At 35.1% G+C, this 23,864-nt stretch overlaps 1 protein-coding gene across 21 annotated transcripts; it reads left to right on the top strand.

Annotated features, from left to right (window-relative positions):
* The first annotated feature begins 825 nt into the window (after positions 1 to 825).
* Positions 826 to 17,922, top strand: LOC18427195 (cationic amino acid transporter 1). 21 transcript variants are annotated; one of them, XM_020663013.2, is made up of 6 exons: positions 986 to 1,178; positions 1,257 to 1,333; positions 2,488 to 2,698; positions 7,635 to 7,748; positions 8,756 to 9,111; positions 16,394 to 17,922. In XM_020663013.2, exons 5-6 carry the CDS (start codon positions 8,805 to 8,807, stop codon positions 17,770 to 17,772), a joined length of 1,686 nt encoding a protein of 561 aa, XP_020518672.2. In that variant the 5' UTR covers positions 986 to 1,178; positions 1,257 to 1,333; positions 2,488 to 2,698; positions 7,635 to 7,748; positions 8,756 to 8,804; the 3' UTR covers positions 17,773 to 17,922. The 21 variants fall into 21 exon arrangements, with proteins under 21 accessions (XP_020518671.2, XP_088713516.1, XP_088713510.1 ...); XM_020663011.2 differs by having other exon boundaries at positions 8,694 to 9,111; XM_088857385.1 differs by having other exon boundaries at positions 986 to 1,184; positions 8,694 to 9,111.
* The last annotated feature ends 5,942 nt before the right edge of the window (positions 17,923 to 23,864 follow it).

Below are 23,864 nucleotides of genomic sequence, written 5' to 3'. Positions count from 1 at the left end.
TTCATTTGTCTCCGCACACATATAATACATATATATTTGTAAAATCCAAGTGATAGATCTTGATCAAGATCGGATAGTTGAGAATAGTGTTTATCCTAAGTATTACATAGTGTTGACCACCAAAGATGAAAATATTAGTTGAAAATATATAATGTAATAAAAAAAATTAGCCACTTTATTTAGCTAACCAATCAAAATCAGTCAAATATGGATTTTTGATAAATTTTTTTATCAAACTTGATTTTATAATTTGGACCACACCGCCCAAAGCATTGGTTGCACTTTAACAATTGAGCTTAGTCTGGTTTGGTTTTGATAACTATTATGGAGAGGTTCTTGCTAACTATAATGGAAATTGAACTGAACAAATTTTTCACATTAATTACGCTCCAACAAGCACAGCTGGCACAAGCTTTGACATAGGCCCTTCAATATATGCATTTATTAATCGTTTTGCGAAAATAGCCTGAAACCCCACATCTTGCCTCCAAAAAACCGGTTTGGATTGGTGATGAGGCCAAATGAACTGCCACTAAAAAATTTAAAAACATGTAAAAAATTTGAAAAATATTTAAAAATAAAATAAGACGATTATGTGACCGAACCGGAACCAGATTGACCCTAATGATTCTCGATCCTAACCGGCCGATTTCCATTATGTTCATTGGTGTTTACAACCTTGCTCTAGGAATGATTACACCTAACAAAAAGAGATCAAATATTTTTATTTTAGTAATAAATTATTAAAGAAGAGATACTAATTATATAATTTTCTAAAAATGAACCGGCCTCTTAGAAATAACTAATACGAACAGCAACGCGTCCAAGAGGCAAAGCCCAAGACCCCATGAAACCCTGGTAATTTGTAGGGATACTAGTTGCTTGAAAACCTAATTTCCTTTTTCTTATTTTGGGCACTAATTATATAATTTTCTAAAAATGAACCGGCCTCTTAGAAATAACTAATACGAATAGCAACGGGTCCAAGAGGCAAAGCCCAAGACCCCATGAAACCCTGGTAATTTGTAGGGATACTCGTTGCTTGAAAACCTAATTTCCTTTTTCTTATTTTGGGCAACGTTCATTACGCTTCACCTCTATTAATTTCACCTATTTAGAGAACTCTAGAATTGGTGAGAAGCCTGACGCCTCTGGCTTCGAATCTGCACTACTTATAGGTTCAGGTCTCTCTCTCTCAGTATTTTTCTATGATTATATTCTTCTATGTGTTTTTCTTACTAATCTATTGGTTGCAGTATGGAAAACGTGTAGGAGGTGCATAGGGTTTAAATCCAATGAGGAATATTAGTCCATGGTGCTCCTAGAATTGGAGGTAATTTTTTTTTGCCATGATCTGTTTATTTGTAGTGCCCCCTCTCTCTGCTATTTTAACAATTGGGAATTCTCTCTCTCTCCCTCTCTCTCTCTCTACACTTTGCGAACTCTGTTAAGGCTTTCTCTCCCTCTCTCTATCCACTGTGTTAACAGTTTGGGAAACTTTTTGGGGAGTTTTGAGTGTTAACAATTGTGAAACTTTTTGGGGAGTTTTGTTTGATTTGGTGTTGATCAAGAGGCACCTCGAGGCAGGTTCTCCGATAGGGGTCTATAGAATTGGGGATGGAGTTTGGCCGGGTTACGAGTAACCCGTAAACCGTCCGGTCCAACTGTTCTAATGGAGTAGGACTCGAGCAGTTCAAAAGGTCTTAAAAAGAATTACAAAGTACAAAAAAAAGTCTAAAAAGATATGGAAAAGTTTGATTGCGCAAAGCCCATTCAAAAGAAGTTGAAAAGTACTAAAAGAAATCGATTTGTGCCTGGGTTTTTTTTTTTTTTTTAACATTAATACAACTGGTTTTTTTTTAAACTTTCTAAAAACAGATGGAAAACTTAAAAATAAGTATGCCCAAAACACTTTCTAATCTTTGCAAAAATGATAAAAAGTTTTAAATTTAAAAAACAAGATACAAACAAATCCCTTTTTTTTAAAAAGATTTTATATGTATTTTTTAAAACTTTTTTAAATACCTAGGTCCACCAAAACTGGCCAAAAAGGGATTAGCCAATACCCGATTCGGTGTGACCGGCCTGTTCCAAGTTGGACAAGTCGAGTTCGCGAACATTGGCTTGGAGACCTGGTGGTGTTGAGCTTGGCCCAGTTGATTCACACTTGCTATAAGCCGAGGCCAAAACCTAGCCCTGGCCCCGCTGAACCCAACTCGTTGGTTGTAGGGTTGGGAAAGGATCGAGCAGATCGCCAAGTGGTGGCACGAAATCTAAGCTCGCCTATTGTTTTGGTGGGCCCTGGTTTGGAAAAATAAAAGGAGAAATTAAATTTTTTTACTATAAATAAAAAGGGAATTCCTTGGAGGCCCAATTTTATTTTGCAAATATTTTATGAGAGATCCATTTATTTTTTTCAATTTTGCTTCTATTTCCTAGGGTCCAAATAGTGGCTGCTGTTTTATTTTTATTTTTATTTCTGTGAAGTGTAAGGACGGGTCTGGATCATCCAACTGGGCTTTTCAAAGATTGTGCAGGCGAAGTAGTCCCAAGTCTTAAACCTTGGACCTGTCACTTGACTTGCATGATCATTTTGATATTCTAGACCTTAGGCTACTACCTGGACTGCAAATTTCACAGTTGAGGTTGCAGAGATAACTTGGCTTCCACAATATTTACATAAGCCAAACAGTTCGAGGTAAGTTGCTATCATATATATATATATATATATATATATATATATATATATATATATATATATATATATATATATATATATATTTATAAATAAATAAAAAAAAGAAAAAATAAGTTGCTACCATTTTTTTTTTTTTTTTAAAAAAGAACGAACATCATGAGATGGGCAAAATTAAAAAATAAAAAAGACAAAAAAATTTCTGGCCGGTTGGCAGCCCTAGCCTTTATGCCTATCCAAACCAGCTCACTCGAAGCTCATGTATATCTTAAAGCCCAAACTTTAGCCCATACGGCGATATCCTAAAGCCAAAGAATTTCATACTCCGACGAAGTACAATGTGTATTTGCTTCCTTGCGTATTTGCTTCCTTGGATAAAATCCAACCAATCAAGGACCTAAAATTTTTGGTCTATAATTTATGGAAAATTTTTATTTAAGGATGCAACCCTATAATGTAGAACTACATATGCACCTCAAAAATCCATTGGAAAATATAGTATTAATGTTGAAAAACCCTTTGATTGATCATCTCGATGTATGCCCATGAAAAATAAAGAGATTTTAAGTCTCATAAATAGTCCATTTTACAACATATTATCAACAACCTCCATTTTCAAGATTTTCATATGTTCATAGATCTACTTAATTTTAACACTTTTTGAAATTTAAAATTTTATAATTAGATATAAAGATAGATTTTGAGATAATCCTAAGAACATTTTTCATCAAAATTATATACCATGATAAAATTTGAAGGTGCACCCTACCTCTACTGCTACGGATGCATCCGTATGCTAATTGCACCCGTAATTTCTTAAACACCTTGTTATAGACATTTGCTTGACACAACTTTTTAAATGTACTCTCTTTTCATTTTAAAGAACAATCACAAAAAAGAAACGTTTGAAAAAACGCCTTAGAAAGTGTTTTTATAGTCCAATTAATATAAGCCGTCAATTTTAGTGAGTTAGTTAGGTATAGGCCTTAGAATGATTTTTTTATTCCCAAAATTTTAATATAGCATTATCATCATTAGATTAACAATGCTGAAAAAGTAATTTTGAATTTATTAAGGTCTAGATCTTGAAGTTCACCAAATGGACGGTCGAGATTCATTGTTGGAGGCTACTAATTTTGACCATTTCTGAGGAGCAAATTGTATTTTGTTTTTCCATAGGATTGATTATGAGGATGAAGAAAATGTGTGAGCAAAATTTAGGGTCATACAAATACCAAAAACATAGTTTTCTAGTGATTTGCATTATACTATTATACAACCATTGCATGAAAGCATTCCCTTATATAATTATATATACACACACACAATCCAATTAAGGCACACCTCCAAATTTTATCATAACATATAATTTTGTTTCAAAAAATTATTAAGATTATCTCAAAATCTATTTTCATATTTAATTATAAAATTTTGAACTTCAAAAAATGTTAAAATCAAGTAGATCTATAAACATATGAAAATTTTGAGAATGGACGGTCTAGATAATATGTTGCAAGATGCGGTATTTCTAGGACTCAAGATCTTATTATTATTATTCATATATCTCGATGTTGAGATGATTAATTATAGAGTTTTTCAACATTAAAACAACCTTTTCCGATGGATTTTTGAAGTGCATATTTACTTCTACATTTTAAGGTTGCAACCTTATATAAACTTTTAATATATATATATATATATATATATATATATATATATATATAGAGAGAGAGAGAGAGAGAGGAAAATATTACCTAATGCTTATAGGCGAAAATGAACAGTGATTTCGCATATGCTCATCACCGTTTAATATTCATCGTACGGTCACAGTTGTCTGGTAGAATTTTAATTTTCAATTTTTTTTACAAATCAGAATGATATGAAATTTAGAATGTGTGTTCATAAAAAATAGGAGAATATAATAAAAATATAAAAAAAATAATTAAGAAAATATAAGTTGATCAAAATACCATTGAAATTTTATGGGGGTAATTTTGGTCAATTTATATTTTGAGAAATATTTTTTTCATATTTTTATTAGGTGCGCGTCACTAAGATGTACATACGCTCCAAATTTCATATCATTATGATGTATAGAAAAAATGAAAGTTGAAACACTATAGGACAATCGTGACTATGCAATTGGAATGTGATGAGCATAAGATGTGTAACAAAATTCGAGAAAATTTCTTTTGAAGTTTGAGGAAAAATAAAAAAAAATAAAAATAAAAAAAATATATATATATAGAGTAATGATCATATATGACCCTCTCCCATCCATATGTGTAGGACCCCAAAGGATCACCATTAAAGTTGACACAGATCTCTAGAAAAGTTATCACATGGGTGTGGGATTTGACTTTTCTATAGATCCGTGCCAAATTTAATGGTGATCATTTAGGGTCCTACACACGTGGGTGGGGAAGGGTCTTATAAGATCATTTATTATATATATATATATATATATATATATATATATATATATAAAGAATCTACAAAACACTTATAGGTAAAGTTCTACAGTACTTCACCTACATCTCATCATCGTCCAAAGTTTATCACATAGTCACAATTATCCGATAGTATTTGAATTTATATAATTATTGTACTAATCAAATTTATTTAAAATTTGGGACGTGTGTACATATGACCAAGTCGCACCAAAATAAAATATTAAAAAAATTATAAACATAAAATAAAACGATGAAATTACCCCTGAAACTTTATAGGGGTATTTTGCATAATTTTTATTATTCAAATTACTTGTTTTATATTTTATTCATGTGCATCTCACTAAAACACACACATCTACAAAATGTCAGATCATTATGATTTATAAAAAAAAATTTAAAATTCAAGCACTATCAAATATATGTGACCGTGTGATAAACTTTGAACGATGATAAAGTCGTAGGTAAAGTACTGTAGAACTTCACCTGTAGGCATTTTGTAGTGTTTTATATATATATATATATATATATATAGAGAGAGAGAGAGAGAGAGAGAGAGAGAGAGAGAGAGAGAGGAAGATGTTACGGTACGCCGATTCGTGTATCGCTACAGTAAACGCTGAACAGCCCAGATCAAATCTGGGCCGATCTGATGATCACAGATGTATGGTAGTGTTTCATTTTTATTTTTCATTTTTTTTCTATAAATGAGAATGATCTGAAAGTTGGAACTTGTGTTCATAAAAAATAGATGAATCTATGAAAAATATCAAAAAAAAATAGTTTACATGAAATAAATTGATCAAATTACCCTCGAAAATTTTTAGGGGTATTTTGGTTAATAGTTTTTTTTGAATTATTTTTTTTTATATTTTTATTAGGTGCGCTTCACTGAGATGTACACACTTTCCAATTTCAGATCATTTCGATTTGTAGAAAAAAAATTAAAATTCAAAACTCTCGAATAACTGTGACCATCAGATCGGCCCAGATTCGATCTGAGCCATTGGGCACTTACTGTAGCGGTACACACATGGGCGTACATGAACTTTTTCTATATATATATATATATATATATATATATATATATATATAGGAAATGTAGCGGTACACACATGGGCGTACATGAACTTTTTCTATATATATATATATATATATATATATATAGGAAAAGTTTATATAGAGCCTAGGCTTTGAACAATCAAATTAGAGCCCACTTTAAAAATTTCACTAGAAGAGGTTGTTCTGATGCTCAAATTGATCATCTCGACATCAAGATGCATGGCCATGAGAAAAAATGGATTTCAACTTTTGGAAATAATGCATCTTGTAACTCATTTTTGGACTGTCAATTTTCAAGATTTTAATAGATATGCTCAATCTACACTATTTTTGAAGCTTTAAATTTTATAATTAAAGATGAACATATATTTCAAGGCTCTCACAAAGATTTCCAATATTGAAACCATCTTTGTGCTTGAAAAATATAATGCCCAAAGATTAAAGAGAGACTACAATTTTGAGAGTGAGATCTAATTGTTGAGAATTCAAAACCAATTTTCTTGTTTTGAAAATAATCATGTATTGATTTTTAGGTGGTTTTTAAAACCTGATATTAAAAAGAAAATTATCCAAGGGTAAGTATTTTGCCCAAGGGAGTAAACGTATAGTTCCTTAGAGCATACTATACAAACCTAAAGGTAAAAAGATTTGGTCTTTTTTGGGTAATTATGTGGGGAAGACATGTCTCTACCCATTTTAGATTAGGAGTTAGCTTTTTGAAGACATTAGTGGGAGGTGTTAATGGTGGGATGGAAACCACGATGTGGTGACTATTGTGTAGGGTGCTACCACTACCAACCTAGCCCCTTTCCCTAAAACGACCTGGTCGAGATGGGCACTGTTGGATGCCTGATCCAACGTTCACTCCAACATGTAACCTTGAGCAATTTTCCTATAGTTTCTAGGCCAACTTGATTATTCCTATTGTTTGTTCAAAAAAATAAGAGAGTACTTGAAGTCTCCTATATGGCAAATTTTCTATAAGGAAAAACTGTATATAGAGCCGATGCTCTAAATAATCAAATTATAACGCACCTCAAAAATTTCACTAGAAGAGGTTGTTTTGATGTTCAAATATCCTCAAAGTGATATCTCGACATCAAGATGTGTGGATATGAGAAAGAAATAGATTTCAAGTTTTAAAAATAGTGTAATAAAATCATAATATATTTTTGGACTATCAATTTTCAAGATTTTCAACTTTTTATAGATTTGTTCCATGTACACTATTTTTTAAGCTTTTTATTTAAGGCTCACAAAGATTTCCAGTATTGAAACCATATTTCTCGAGACTACTTGCAGTTGCGCTTTACTTTGATTGTTTAGAGCTCTATGCAAACCTCACCCTTTCTATGAAGTGAACTCTAAATTTCTGCAGTTTTGACCATTGTTCAATTTTAAAAGCTCATTTATGTTCTTTTTCTTAGGATTGATCACAAGGAGAATTTATTTATGGAAAAAGTTTATATAATATTGCAACTTCATACTATTGAAGTAAGGTGCACCTCATAATTAATCTAGAAGAGAGATCTCCGATTTTGGTAAGCATTCTCATTAATCTTCTCGACCATAAAGATGTTTGGATATGAAGAATAAAATGAATTTTCAGTGCTTAAATAGTGCATATTATAAAAAGTTATCGGTCAATCATTTGTTTTCAGGATTTTTAGATTTTTAAATATTTATAGATCTGGTTTTTTACTAGATGTTTACTACTTTTCAAATTTGAAATGCCATAAGGTAAAAACAAATATTCAAGCCATCAAAAGGTTCTTGGTACCAGAAAACTTTAGTGGTGTACTATACTTCTATACTACAAGGAGGACACCTTATATAATCCAGTAGAAAAGAGTGTTTTACAGTTAAAAAACCTTTGAATTGATCATCTCAACCTTGAGGCAAACAAATTTTAAGTCTTAAAATTAGTATAACAGGTTATCTAAACTATCTATTTTCAATTTTCAAGATTTTCTAGATGTTTATAAATCGGGTCAATATATATAAATACTTGAATTGCAATGTAAAGGTTTAAAGGTTTTTTAATGCTTGAATGGCAACTTTCGATTGAGTTATGAATGTACGCTTTACTTATTGGGCTGCAGCCCTATCAGACCATTTTCCTAAATTAAACCTCTAATAACATCAATAAATTAAGCCTTGTATTAGAAATCCTTTTTTCTAGTTACGAATTCCTATTTATATGAGAAATATTTTTGCCAACTCCTTTCCTAATCGGATGTCACGCTCCTAACACGATAATCTCTCTCTCTCTCTCTCTCTCTCTCTCTCTGATGTCACGTACCTAACATGATAATCTCTCTCTCTCTACTGTTTTGCCATCTTCGCCATTGCTTTCCAAGTTTCTTTTCCTTAGTTTCTCTCTCTATCTACAAGACATTAAAGCCCTGCTTCTCTTCTCCCTTTCTGCTTCCTGTTATTGCTTTGCTTCTCTTTCTTAAATCTTAATCATTCACCAAGTATTTCAGTTTTAGAGAGAGAGAGCCATGGAGCAACACTCAGGCCTAAAGAGGAGGGCTTGCACTTGCAGCAAAGATGATTTCTTTCCCGAAGAATCCTTCAAGAGTTGGGGAAATTATATGAGGGCCCTCGGCAAGACGCCCTCTAGGCTCAAGGACCGCCTCTTGGCCCGGTCCCTCGATGCGACCGAGATTACCGAAGTTCGAGCTCAGAGCCAAAATGACATGAAGAAGAGCCTCAACTGGTGGGACCTCATATGGTTTGGATTAGGAGCCGTGATCGGCGCAGGAATCTTTGTTCTCACCGGACTCGAGGCCCGGCAAGATGCCGGTCCAGCAGTCGTTATCTCATATGTGGTGTCTGGTCTCTCCGCCTTGCTCTCGGTCTTTTGCTACACCGAATTTGCAGTCGAAATCCCAGTTGCCGGTAAGTTAACTCTCTCTTTCCCCTAACACACGGTTGCTGGTGAGTTTCTATGGGTGGTCGAAAAATTGATCCGGCCTTCGAAACTGTCTGAGGGCCGGGTCGGACAGGGCCGGGTCGGACAGGACCGATTAACGGGTAAAGCCTAACCGGGTAGGACTCGCCCGGTCTAAAAAGTGTTTAAAAATTATAAAAAATAGAAAAAATATATTTAAAGCTTTATTAACAAACCAAGTTAAAAACATCACATCAAACTGAAAAGTAGTAAAAAATTTGATTTAAAAGAAATCTATTTGTGCTTTAGATGCATTTTTAAATTTATTTTAAAAAATGGTAAAAGGTAACCGGTCAATTTCCGCTTCAAGTTGAAGCGGGCTGACACTGGTTTCTCTATCTAACCCGTGTAGGTGCAAATAAATTGGGGGTGATTGATGTTTTTGATGTGGGGGACGCAATTGCACAATTAGGATATAGTGCTCCCGGGGTTAGTGTACAGATATCTTGTTAGTATTGTTATATTTCATTATGAATATGTATCAGTATTAATAACTACCTCATTAGTAATTATCAATAATGGTTGGTATTTATCCAGTGTCCAGTTACTAGCCGTATATGTCTCTTTTTTTTAATTAATCAAGAATATACAGGACCCATATATGCATAATCAAGAATATACAATATACAAGACCCGTTTATGTATAATCAAGAATATACAATATACAAGACCCGTATAACAGATACCAACTGTTATTGATAATTACTAACGGATATTGAGATAGTTATTGACACCTAATATTTTCAAAAGATATATACTCATATAGATACATATTTATATTGATATATATCCATAATGATGTATATCAATACTAACAAAATATCCATATGTTAACACACTATTGGGGTAGTCTCTAGGTTGATATGTATCATACTATAATGCTCCAACTTGTGGTCCGTAATACCATAGTTCTATGTCTAATTTCTCAGGCGACATGGTGGATAAGATATAGAGAAGAAAAATAAAACATGGAAAATTAAATTTCATAAGGAGATTGCTTTATTAAATTATTTTTTATTTTTCAACTTTTTGACCATACGACTTCTTCCCTTCTTTCTTTGTTCTACTTTTTTGACATAGAGGCGTCAAGATTGACTAGTGTGCGCTACTTAGTTAATTACGGCTGTTAATGGACCGGGTTCAGTCGTGGCCCATCTAGGCCCAAGGCCGGCATGAAACCATGTAAGGTAGCCCCAGCTCGGCCCAAATTTGTGATGATGAGTCCTAAATCTGAAAAAAAAAGTTGGGCCGGCCTATCTCAAGTCCAGCCTGAAAATACCTCAGGTTCGATCAAGCATACGAAACCCAGCCGAGGCCCGGCCCACGGGAAATAACATGTGGCCAACCCGCCCTAGTTGAAAGCATGTTCCTTGTTTTACATGGCCTAAATTATTGTTAAAACATAAAGCTTCATGATTAGGCAAATCTTAAAAATATGCGCACATGTTATTCTATTCCTGTTATTTGCGTTTATTATATAAACACAAAATTAAAGAATCTGAGGAAGTTTCATTACTATGATCGACTGTTATCAAAATATTAGAAAGTTCTTATCTAAACAATATCTTCTTAGAAACTTAATATGCTTGGGTTATAGGTATGTCTAATAGTATAGAAGTCCTAAATATAAGTAGGAATTGGATAACAAATTATTCTGGACACTAAATATAATTTATAATTTATTACATTTATTTTATACATTTTGCAACATGTAAAAGTTGTTTCATGCATAAAAAAACACTTGCATCAAGAGAGGCTTTAATTATGGAATTTGTGTTATTTTAATTTTTTATCTGCAAAAATTTTTTGTTCTCCATTTTATATTTTTCATGGCATTTTCTTGCTCCAACTATTCTTATAAAACATACTAGTTGTAACATTGACATGGCTAATTTTTTAAAGGGAAAAGTTTATATAGAGCCGAGGCTCTAAACAATCAAATTTGAACCAATCTAAAAAATTTCACTAGAAGAGGTTGTTGTTTTGATGTTCAAATATCTTCAAATTGATCATCTCGACATCAAGAAGCATGGACATGAGAAAAAACTAGATTTCAAGTTTTGGAAATAGTGTATTTAACACATTTTTGGACCATCAATTTTCAATATTTTCAAGTTTTCATATATCCGTCAATCTACATTATTTTTTAAGCTTTAAAATTTATAAATAAATATAAAAAGATATTTTAAAGCTATTACAAAGATTTCCAATATTAAAACCACATTTCGCTATACTATTTGAAGGTAGGCTCTAATTTGATTGTTTAGAGCCTAGGCTCTATACAAACCGCACCCTTTTTTTTTAAATTACATTAGAATTTTTGTATTTAAATTACATTAGAATTGCCCCACTTGAACCATGATAAAATGATTGAATTTTTATATATTTTTAAAAACTTCTATTCGTGACATATCTATAAAAAAATTAATATTTTATATTATGAAGGTTTTAAATAATTAAGATAGTTGAAATTTTAGGAAATAGATGTGATTCCTACTTCCCTACACTTTGGAAAGAGAGCATCTAGGAATTGGTTGCATTTAGAGAAAGAGGTTTTAGGAAAATGGGAGGGATTGGGTCATAGAGAATTTCAAAATCCACATCCTTATTTATTCTTTCTTAGTGATCCACATTTTATGATTTTTTAGATTTTCCAACTTAACTTTTGGGGCAAGTTTCTATGCTTCCCTTACAGCATAGAAGTTCTATCCTCCCCCTTATCCAACCCTTCATTCTGAATGGACGGTTAAGATTGCCCCTATTATAATATCACGTCTCTATACTATTTTATTTTTAATTTTTTTTTATAAACTATTTTGACACCAAATTTTGGACATTCATTCCTCTATTACACTCGCACTAGCGAAAAATATAAAAATAAATAAATTTCCAATAAAATAAAATGAACAAAATACCGCTAAAAGTTTCAATAGGTATTTTGGTTATTATATTTTATCGAAAAATTATTTTTAATATTTTTATAGGTGCGCCTCAATGAGAAGATGACATGTACCAAATTTCATATTCATACAATTTGTATAGAAAAAACTAAAAATAAATTACTTTTAAGACATTGGATCTAAGATCAAACGGTGAGTGGCTCTCTTGATCAAAATTGGATGGCCGGATGGTAGGGGTAGGATAGAACTTCTATGCTGTAGGGGAAGCATTGAAACCTTTCTCTAACTTTTGGCTTTTGTTTTTAGGAAAGCTTTCTATATTCCCCCTACAACATAGAAGTTCTATGTTCCTTTTATCCAATCCTCCATTTTGAATGGAGGGCTAAGATTGCCCCAATCACATTTTTTAATTTTTTTTTTCTATAAACGGTTTTGACTCCAAAATTTGGACGTCCATTCCTGTATTAAACTCGCACTAACGAAAAATATATAAAAAAAATATTTTCAATAAAAGAAAATGATCAAAATACCCCTGAAAGTTTGAAAGGGTATTTTGATCATTATTTTTATCGACCAATTATTGTTAATATTTTTTATAGGTGCGTCCCAATGAGAAGATGGCATGTACTAAATTTCATATTAAAAAAAATTGTATTAAAAAAAACTAAAAATAAAAAACTTTGAAACGTCGGATCTAAAATCAAACGGCGAGTGATTCTCTTAATTAAAAAATAGATGGCTGGATGGTAGGGGGACTCAGAACTTTCGATGTTGTAGGGGGAACATAGAAAGCTTTCCCATGTTTTTAAAGGTGTGTCAAAGACTAAAGAGAAAAATTCTAACTGTACAAATTAGTTGCAAAAGGGGGGAGGAATGCAAAAGGGATGATAGTTCCAGGGGTGCTGGCACCTCTTCCTCGTGTAGTTGCCAAGTAAAATCTGGGTTCTAAGCTCGGGAGTTTCCAGTGGGTACCAAAAGGTCCACCACCCAAGAGTTGGGGCTCCTGGCTAGGCAGAAAAGGTTGGGGAAGCATGGACGAAAGGGAGGTGACCTAACCAAATGTTTTCTGAGGTCCCGTCCCTAGGATGAAAAACAAATGGAAGGATTTGACGCGGTGGTGCGAGCAACAGACCATTGATTTCCAAACTCTTGAAGATGCCCTGTTGGGAAAGAATGAAGGCGGTACTTAGTGTTTAAGAATCTCATGCCAAAGTTGTCCTCTTTGGGTTGCTAGCTGCCACCACCATGTAGCCAAAAGGGCAAAGTTGGTGTTTTTTGGGACAACAAATGGCCATGCCCAAGCCTTGTTACGATTTAGGCTTACAGACCACGGCCCAAGAAATGAGGTGATTTTTTTTACTGTCCCCATCCCTATACCATAAAAAATTGCGCATTAAGAGCTCGAGACGCTGTGCCACAGAAGCAGGCATGTGAAATAGGGACATCTGGTAAACACGGACATTTGGAAAGGGTGGCCCTGATGAGAGTAATCCTTCATGTTAGGAAGAGGTATCAACCCTTCCATGTGGCTACCTTACGCTCGAATTTGTCAATGATTTGGCTCCAAAGGCTCTTCTTAGGTTTCCCATGGCACAAGGGCAAGCCGAGGTAAGTAGAAGTGAGGGAATCTACCCTGCATCCCCATCGGTCTGCAAAGGCCTGAGTTGAAACGGGGTCTAAGGCTATTTGGATTTGTTCATATTGATCTTGAAACCTGTAGCAAAGTAGAAGTGGGGCGTCGTAAAAAAGTAGAGTATTGTCTGCGTATTGCAGGTGGGAGACAAAGGGATCATTTCTTCTCATTTGGAAGCCGTCCACACAGCCGAATTGATATCGTCTAGAGATTGATCTACTAAACACTTCCCCCATAATGGCAAAAAGAAATGGAGAGAGGGGGTCACCCTACCCGAGACCTCTAGAGGAGGCAGAGAAACCTCAAGGATAGACCCATTTATGAGGACAGAGAAATGAGGTTGGCAGCTACATCCTCGAATCCACTTCCTCCAACATGAGTCAAATACCATTTGACGTTTAGTCTAGATGACGAGGTCCCTGTCCACATGGTCATATGTTTTTTTCTAATCCAAATTAATGACCAATCCGGGGGTTTTGGAGGCGACTCTTGAGTGGATGCATTCGTAAGCAACTAGTGCTCCATCCAAGATCTGGCGATCTTTGACAAAGGCACTCTGACAGGGAGATATTACAACCCTCAGCACTGGCCTAGAGGCCAGGATTTTGTAGGAGCTGGAGATCAATCATATAGGTCTAAAGTCTCTAAGTTCATTGGCCACTTCCACTTTGGAAATGAGAGCGATAAATCTGGCATTCAAACCTTTGTAGATGACTCCTCTATAGTGAAATTCAGCAAAGAAAGAGCGAATGTCAAGCAGGCGGGTCTCCTAGAAAGTATTGAAGAGGGCCACATGGTGCTCGGTCTTGGCCGAGGTCCTTGACAACATAAAGGATTTCAAATTCAGAAAACATGCGTTCTAGCAAGGATGCTTGTTAAGGGGAAATGGAAAAGAAAAAGAGGCAGGGTGGGTGTGGGCCGGGGCCATGAAAAGATTTTGGAAGTAGTCTAGAGTAGCCCTCTCAATGAGAGGAGCTTGATCGAAGATGATGCCTTGAGATTGAATTTGGGACAAGGAGTTATCCCTTCTCTTGCAATTGGCAAGACGGTAAGAAAAGGGCAGTGTCCAAGTCGTTGCACTTAAGCCATTTAACCATGGACCGTTGAGCCCAAAAGATCTCCTCCTTCCTAAGAGTATTATGATAATCACATTTGTATTAGGATTGAATCATTGCTATAGAGGGTTGAGTCTCTTCTATACGGTTTAGGTTGGAAGTGGAGTCCAGAAAAAAGCGTTTGGGACCACCTAAGATAGGCCTGGTTAGGAGAGTAGATAGACCTGGTTCCTCGAGCCATGCCAGTTCAAATCGGAACAGTTTGGGACCCCCAAAGATGGGCAAGGTATCAAAAAGAAAGGATTTGTGGTCGGAAGAAGTTTTAGTAAGCACAAGGTAGGGGGTACTAAGGAAAGAAGAGTCCCATTCAGGACTACAGAGAAAGCAATCAAGCTTAGACAAAGAGGGGGAGGATGCAGTATGATTAGACCAAGTGTACATAACGCCATGGAGAGGGATGTCCATAAGTTCGGGGCGGGCAGTGAAATCTAATCATTGAATAGGTTTAAATAACTTCCATAAAAAAGGTAAAAAGGTTATGTACACTTGGTCTAACCATTCCACATCGCTTATGGACATCCATAAAAAAGACTCGAGCAACATCCTCGAATTCCATCGCTTCCGTGTGCAGCGAGCCTCAAGATGGAAACCTCCTCCCACAGGGAAGCTTAACCTCAACTTTGACGGCTGTTCTCTCAATAACCCTGGTGTCTCAGGCACTGGAGCCATCCTCATAGATCACCTCGGCGCTACTGTGGTAACAATCTCTAAACACATTGGCCATGCGGACTCTATGGAGGCCAAAGTGATGGCACACTTGGAAGGCCTCAAACTCAGCCAACCTTTCCACCTTTGTTCTCTCCTCGTCGAGGGAGACTCAAAGAACACTATCTTATGGGTGCAGAATCTTCCTTCCTCCCAACCCCCTTGGCATCTGAACTACCTGTTTGACGAAATTCATTAAACTTGCAGGAATACGTTGATCGTGTGGATGCATACTTGGAGGGAAGGAAACCAAGAAGTTGACTCCCTAACCATAGCAGCAGGAACAATAGTGAACTTCTAGAATTTTTTGGACCTTTTAGCTTTTTCTCTATTTTTTGGACCTTCGTGGCGGATTGACCTATTTTTCTAGGTGGTTGTGTCTCACTATAACCTCTTAAAAGAGGATTTTGATCCCACTTTTGCTTTTCTTCCCATGAGCTTCCTACCGCTGTGGATTGTCAAGGTTTCTTGTACTTACTATTTCTCTTAGTTATCGGTTAACACTTTCAAAAAAATAAAATAAATAATAATAATATCAAGAAGAAATATTACATTAATAAAATTAAAAATAAAATAAAACATTAATTTCTGAGTAAAATTCAATTAAATTTGCATAAATTTTAAATACAAATTCAAAAACTTTAGTGGCATCGAAGCTATTAGCTCTCTGAAGCAAATGTCTTCGCCTGCTTCAATTGAAAAGAAGCATATTGAAACTTTGTTGTTTTAAGTCACTCAGGACATCTAATGAAGTGCTAAAACAAGCGCCTTTCTCTCTCTCTCTCTCTCTCTCTCTCTCTCTCGCTCTCTCTCGAAGTGCTAATACAAGCACCTCTCTCTCTCACACAAACCCATTGTTTGTCTTTGTCGATTACAGGCGGATCATTCGCTTACTTGCGGGTCGAGCTTGGCGATTTTGTGGCTTTCATCACTGCAGGCAACATCCTGTTCGAGTACATTGTGAGCAACGCGGCCGTGGCTCGTGCCTGGACCTCGTACCTCGCCTCTCTCTGCAACCGGTCCCCCGACTCTTTCCGTATCACAACATCCCTCGCTCCAGACTACAATGTGCTCGACCCTATTGCTGTTGCAGTCATCCTTGCAGTGAGCCTCGCCGCCCTCTTTAGCACCAAGCACAGCTCGCGCTTCAACTACATTGCATCCATTGTCCATGTTATCATAATCCTCTTCGTGATCATTGCCGGCCTGATCCATGCTCACCCTGAAAACCTTTCTGAGTTTGCCCCTTATGGTGCCCGAGGCATCTTCAAGGCCTCTGCGGTTCTCTATTTTGCATATGTTGGCTTCGATGCACTCGCGACTATGGCAGAGGAGACTAAAAACCCTGCGAGAGACATCCCTATTGGCCTGGTCGGGTCCATGGTGACCACAACTGCAATCTATTGTGTATTGGCCTTGACTCTATGCTTGATGCAGCCTTACAACAAAATCGATCCTGACGCGCCCTTCTCAATCGCCTTCCAGGCTGTAGGCATGGGTTGGGCGAAGTACATTGTTGCATTTGGTGCACTCAAGGGCATGACCACAGTGCTCCTAGTTGCTGCTGTGGGCCAGGCTCGGTACCTGACCCACATTGCTCGAACCCACATGGCCCCGGCTTGGCTTGCATTGGTGCACCCCAAGTATAGGACTCCAGTGAATTCTACGGTGGTCATGGGCATTACGTCCTCTGTCATTGCCTTATTCACCGACCTCAGTGTGCTTGCGAACCTCCTCTCCTTGTCAACACTCTTCATATTCCTCATGGTGGCTCTGGCACTTCTGGTCCGCAGATACTATGTTTCGGGAGCAACAACAAATTCCGATCGGTGGAAGCTCATCGGATTCCTCATAGTGATTTTGGGGTCTTCGGTGGCCCTATCGATTGTGTGGTCGACTGGAACCAATGGATGGGTCGGGTATACAGTGGCAGCCACAAGCTGGCTGCTTGGAAACTTAGGACTCTGGGTTTGGGTGCCCATGGCTCGAAAGCCGCAGTTTTGGGGGACACCACTTGTGCCATGGCTCCCCTCTGCATCTATCGCTATTAACATCTTCTTGCTCGGATCTCTCGATGGGGCATCGTTCGTTAGGTTCATGATCTGGACCGGGTGCTTGCTCTTATATTACGTGTTCTTCGGGTTACACGCGTCTTACGACACAGCAAAGGCGGCAGAGAAGAATTTTGTGAGCCAGAACCTGGCGGAGGGTGACCGAGTCGCCGCCCAGATTCCGTCTGTAGTCATCGAGTCATAGGCGTGTCCGTGTCGAGGACGACGTGTTGCCAACCGATTCGAACTTTTCAAATTTTGTGTTTGCAAAATTTCCCTTTCCTTTTTGTTTTTTTTTATTTTGACATTTATTGTCTTAGTTTTTCATATTGGAAAAATATCACTATATTTTTTATATTTAGGTTTCTTTTTTTGATAAGTCCAAGATTTCAAAAGGTATCTTTCGACTCCCTAATTACTTTAATCTTACTTTTTAACCTAAACAAATAAAAAAAAAACATACTCTCTCATCAAATCTCACCGGTTACAAAAGCTTCTCTTTCAAAAAACGTGCTCTCTTTGATAGCAGCACTGCATCTGCCAAAAACGGCCTGGATTTTGTTCTCTTGAAGGCGACTTTCTTCAAATCCCCTCTTAAAAGAACAACCTCCTCTTCACAGATCAGAGCAACATAGAAATCAGCAAATGGTTCAAGGCTCCCTGAAAATTTAGCAGCTCTCAAATCTTAATAGAAATCGAGCTTTTTTCTGTCCAAAAGTACTATAGTAGAAATTTAGCAGCTCTCAAATCTCAAATCCAAAAGTACTATAGTTTGAGCTCGATTTTGCCTGTGTAGTGATTCTCTAAAGTGCCCGGTTTTTCTAGGGCAATGGAGAGGCCATGCGCCACTAGGTTTTTGCACCAGGTTACTGTGACTATATGTCGAAACTCGGCGATTTCTGCTTCACAGAGGCAATTCATGGTGCTTTGGTTCAATTTTTCGGGGCCAGGTCTTCGTTGGTTTTTCATCGGAAAAACAAGCAGGAATGTGGACAGTCTCGCATTGAATCAAAATTAGGAATGAGATCAGGGATATTTACGTCAATAGATGATAAAGAGCATACAAAACCATGACGTGAAGAGAGAGAGAGCAGGAGAGAGGAGGGGAGAGATAAGAAAGATATAGAGAGAGAAGGGGCGCATGGAGAGAGAGAAAGAAAGAAGTTTCAGAGGATGACTTTTAGAAATGACGTATCTTTTTAGATTTGTTCGACAAAAAAAACAGGTTTAAATTAAGTCAAAGGGTTAGAAGAAATAAAATCTACAATTTTTATGTCTTAATATATATTTTAAAACTTTAGGTCCATTGTAAAATGAAACTTAAAAATAAGAAGTATGAAGATATTTTTTTTTTCATAGTTGTGGGTGACCACATTCTACATAAGAGGTAGAAGGTGGGTTTGATTCTAAACTAATTTTCAGTTATTTAATTTAAGGACAGTTATTTAATTTAAGGACACGGTTTCTATAAGTCCATATAGAAATGAGTCACCTCTTAAAAAAAAAATTTGACATGGATTTTTGGACCTAATTTTTAAGGACACGTAGTCTTTAACATGGAGATCATGAATATGAAATAAATAAATTTTAAAAATTAAAAATAATAACTCTATTAAAAAAACATTTGAACTTTTAGTTCAATTTTTTTTAGATGGACCACCTATTTGCATCCATCTTTAAGATGAATGCTTTATACCTTGGGGATCACAAATGTATTTAAAGGTTGATTTTTGCTTTTCCCTTTCATTATTTTTGTTCGGATTTTTGGTTTGATGGTCAGGACGCAGGACTGGCAAATATCAATATAGCCTTGGGTTGTTAATCATTCAAGAGGAGAGAGAAAGGATAAAAGAAATGATTCAGAGGAGAGAGAAATGATAAAAAGGTATGATTCAACTTCTCTATTATTAAAGAAGAACGAAAATAGACAGATAGAAGATAGAACTTGAAAGGGTTGGAAATTTGAGTGCCCCTACTCTTTTACAAAGAAAGTTTATATGAGGATGCAACCTTATAATGTAGAACTATGGATGGATCTCAAAAATCCATCGAAAAAGATAGTTTTAATGTTGAAAAACTCTTTGATTGATCATCTTGACATTGAGATGCATGACCATAAAAAATAAAAAGATTTTAAGTCTCAGAATTTACAACATATTATCTACACCATCCATTTTCAAGATTTTCATATGTTTATAGATCTACTTGATATTATAAAAATAGATTTTGAAATAATCCTAAGAACATTTTACCTCAAAATTATATGCCATGATAAAATTTCAAGGTGCACCTTACCTCTACAGCTACGGATGCATCCGTATGCCAACTGCACCCCTTTTACAAACCACTTAAAGCACACCAATGAAATAGGAAAAGTACATAATAAGAATTTCAAATTTTGATACAAGTAGGTACAATCCGGTGGCTGTCAAGAAATTTTTTTTTCGAATTAGTTAGCAAAAACATTTTTGTATTTTGTGACATACTTTATATTGTCAGATTTTATATATGATAGTTATTTATGATTATGACCTCCTTATACTGAAAGTAAGTACTGAGAGTAAATAGTTTTACTGTATTCAATTGGCATAACCACTCCAACCCTTGCCATTGTATAGGTAAATTTTTCATATCGGTCTTCACCATTTTAAATCGAAAATCTCAACCTGAACTTGACTCACCAATAAATAAGAGGAAGAAAATTGAGTCGTTGAAGTTTAAGCTTTTTCACCATCATTTACAGAAAGCTAGGAAAGATATTTTTAGAAGTGGATATTAGGAAAAATTTATCGAATATTTTCCAGTTGAGCTCTTTTAAGTGTTGGCTTAAGGGGAGATGGGTTCCCTTTGGTAGGTATTTTTAAACTTAATTTTGATGGTAGCTCATTAGGAAACCCAGGTCCTGCTAGTTTTGGAGGAGTGGTGAGGGATTAGAATGAATATGTTGTCTTTTTTTTGCAAGCCCTTTGGGAGAAAAAACTGTAAATTGTGCATAACTTATGGTACTCTTAAATAGTTCAAAACTCTTTGTGGCAAGGAATTTAAGGTGTTATTGTGTTGTGGAAGGTGATTCTTTGAATGTCATCAAGTGGTGTAATAGGGAGCATAAGTTGCTTTAGAAATTTCGGTCCATTTTACTACAAATTTGGGACTTATCTAGGCCTTTCCAATTTTTATTTGTCTATTTCTTCCGTGAGGCCAATGTGTTGACGGATTTCCTTGTCAAAGGCAGCACTTCTTTAACTGAGACTTTGGTCTCAGACTCTATAATTTCTTTGTAGTTGTTGATTAATAAAGCTCTGAACTTCTATAAAAAAAACACAAATAAGAAGAAGAAACCGATTATATTCAAGGAGATTGTTATCGTTGCTACACAAAAGATACACACCCAAAGCCATCAAGTTTAAAACTCGTACAATTGGGGTGTCATTTCTATGTATAAAGCTCAAGGACAATTTTTTTGAACTTCGAATGGTACACCTCTAGCCGCTCGATTTCACATTTAATGAATACAAATGATTATACTTTTTTTTTTTTAACAAAAAATAAATCATCTTGTTATATATTTTCCCATATAAGAATTATGAACAGAAAATCAATCCATATTAACATATGAAATTTTGTGATTTTCAATAAGCAATTATTAGGGGCCGTTTGGGTACATGGATTTTTAATATCTTGGATATTATTAAAATTCACCATTTAGTTTGCTCCCTGGAAATGATATTAAAATTCTATAAAAATTAAATATTGAAAAATCACTTTATCTTTTTCATGAGCAAAACTTGTTTTTCTGAATTTCCAAGGCCCATGGATTCTACTCGTCAGCCCCTCAAACCAAAACTTAAGGCATGTTTGGTAGGTATGAAAATATTTTCATGTGAAAATTATATTACATACATTTAATACATGATAAATACATAAAACTTTATCAAATTTTAGAGAAAGAAAGTACCTAATTTTGTTTAAAGAAAAACTATATCCAAATTTATAAAGAGATAAATTACATATGACTCCTTGTACTAAAACTAGTTATATATGACTCCTTGTACTAAAAATAATTGAATTTCAAGGAAATTATAAAAAATATACCTTAATTTTGTCTAATTAGAAAAAAAACCCTCAAATTTCATAAACTTCGTCTACACCCTTTTTTTTTTCTCAATTTTGATATTTTTTTTATGAATATATCCTTCAAGGTAGTCACATGACCATGAAGGATCTATCATTAAGGTATTTTAACTAATAAAATGCGGTAGTTATTACCATAATACGCTACCGTGAAAGCTATTTTGGTTAAAAAAAAATGTCAAAATTGAGAAAAGGGTGTGGACAAAGTTTACGAAAGTTTAAGGTTTTTTTTTTTCAAAACAAAAATTAAAATATATTTCTGATAATTTCTCTTGATCTTATTGTATCAATTTTCTTTCTTTACAACACGGTTTTCAAAATTATCAATCCTAATCGGAATCGCCTGATCTGAATTAGAAACTAGCGGTGACCAACCCAATTCTCCATTGGAACTTGGAATCAGTTTGGTTCTATAGAATTGGGGGCCAATTCTGTCAGGAATGCAGGCAAACCAAAAGGACCGGATCACCCGATTCCCACATATCTTATTTTTTTTTATTGTTTTTCATGCTTTATTTTTAAACTTTTAATTTTTATGGGAAATTTATCAAAATGCATGTAAGAGATAAATTTCCTCATTGGTTGTATGATAAATTTCCTTTTTTTTCATTGATCGAATCTCACCTAGGGGAATCAGTCGGATCGCGAATCCATACCGATGTCCTGGACAACCGGTTCCCTTGACCGATCTAGGCATCAAACAGTGCTTTACAGTACGCTCCTGCCAAAGCAGCAAATTTTCATGCTATATAAATAGCAATCGGTGGGGTAGATCATTCACCCTACATATCCATCTTAGCTAGCTAGATCGACGATTATGAATGAGTCTAAGATCGATTCAAATTGGTTATAGAGGAAAAAATTAAAGATAATAAATTAAATTTAGAATTAAAATAGCAGTTTAGAGGAAAATTTTTAAGGGATTTAAAAAACATTAAATTATTTTATTTTATTTTTTTACAAAAAAAAAAAAAAAGGATTTTAATCCGATTGATTTCCATCCGAACCAATGATTCAAATCGAGAATCGCCAGGTTTTAAAACATTGATAAATGGCATGTGAATTTGGGTGTTCATGAGATAAACATTGTGCGTCATATCTCCATGTGCTATTTTCATCTTCCTTCATGCCTGGGCTTGGGCTTTCACTTGATAATATGATTATTTGCATGTCTTAAAAGGGCTTAGAAGACTTAAAAAAAGCATAGTGATTGAATGGTGGGTGATGAAAAAGAGGTTATTATCTCATAAGATTGATTGGTGGGTGCTGAAAAAGAGGTTCTTATCTCATAAGATTCCATACACTGACCAAAAAGGTGGGACCTCACACTTAGACCCCACACCTTAAAAAGTAAAATTGGCTCCCTTAAAAAAGCAACAATACGCTTATTGTGTTTCCCCCTGTCTCTCTATTTCAAAATGAGTACATTTTTCACAAAAATTACCTTCTTACAACAGGAAAATATACATGTTTTCAAATAATTTTTTATACATTCAAAATGAGTACATTTTTCACAAAAATTACCTTCTTACAACAGGAAAATATACATGTTTTCAAATAATTTTTTATACATCCATTGAATGTAGTGTGCTCTCACGATATGTAATGTGCTCTCACGAAACATATCGTGCATCTAATTCCTCGGTCAAAACACCTAGCTACATTAAATTTTTGTTAGTCGAACCCTGTATCAATTACTAGATGGTTATTTTTAAAAGAAAAAAATTTTGAATTTTAAGCATTATAGCACCTAGATCTACCCATTAAAAAATTGAACACTTTCTATTTAATCTCGAGGCATTATTTTTTCCTAGTACATAGGCATTTTATTTATGAATTTTTTTAATAAGGTTAGTTTGTATCGTTTATATGCCCAAAATTTAAGATCTAAAACGTATCTATAACATGTATTTTGATCGAGGGAGTAAGACATAGTATTATGTTATAGGATTAAATAATTATAACAAATATTTGAAAGCATATGTATTTCCCTCTTGTCTGGTGTTGTAATTACTGGGGGACAAACGAGTAGTTGCTGGGACGAAACGGGTTGTTGAAAGTGGGATGGTCACGGTAATTTACACAAAAAAATGTATACATTTGGTAATTGTGCAATTGTAATACTAATTGTCTCGTTCCTGTATGGCGCGTTTGTTTTTTTGAAAA

The sequence above is a fragment of the Amborella trichopoda genome, chromosome 2 (genome assembly GCF_054954075.1).
Source record: "Amborella trichopoda isolate Santa Cruz 75 chromosome 2, AtrichopodaSantaCruz75HAP2 v2.0, whole genome shotgun sequence".
NCBI classification, from domain to species: Eukaryota; Viridiplantae; Streptophyta; class Magnoliopsida; order Amborellales; family Amborellaceae; genus Amborella; species Amborella trichopoda.
The sequence above is the reverse complement of the archived record's forward strand: the minus strand, read 5'-3'. Positions and strand labels throughout refer to the sequence as shown.

What these genes read in the sequence shown, in the direction of transcription:
- LOC18427195 (XM_088857381.1), top strand. Translation starts at nt 1,313, where the DNA reads ATGGTGCTCCTAGAATTGGAG. An exon ending in TGGTGCTCCTAGAATTGGAG is followed by an intron (nt 1,334 to 8,699) that starts GTAATTTTTTTT and finishes TTTCAGTTTTAG; the next exon opens with AGAGAGAGAGCCATGGAGCA. An exon ending in AGTCGAAATCCCAGTTGCCG is followed by an intron (nt 9,112 to 16,393) that starts GTAAGTTAACTC and finishes TGTCGATTACAG; the next exon opens with GCGGATCATTCGCTTACTTG.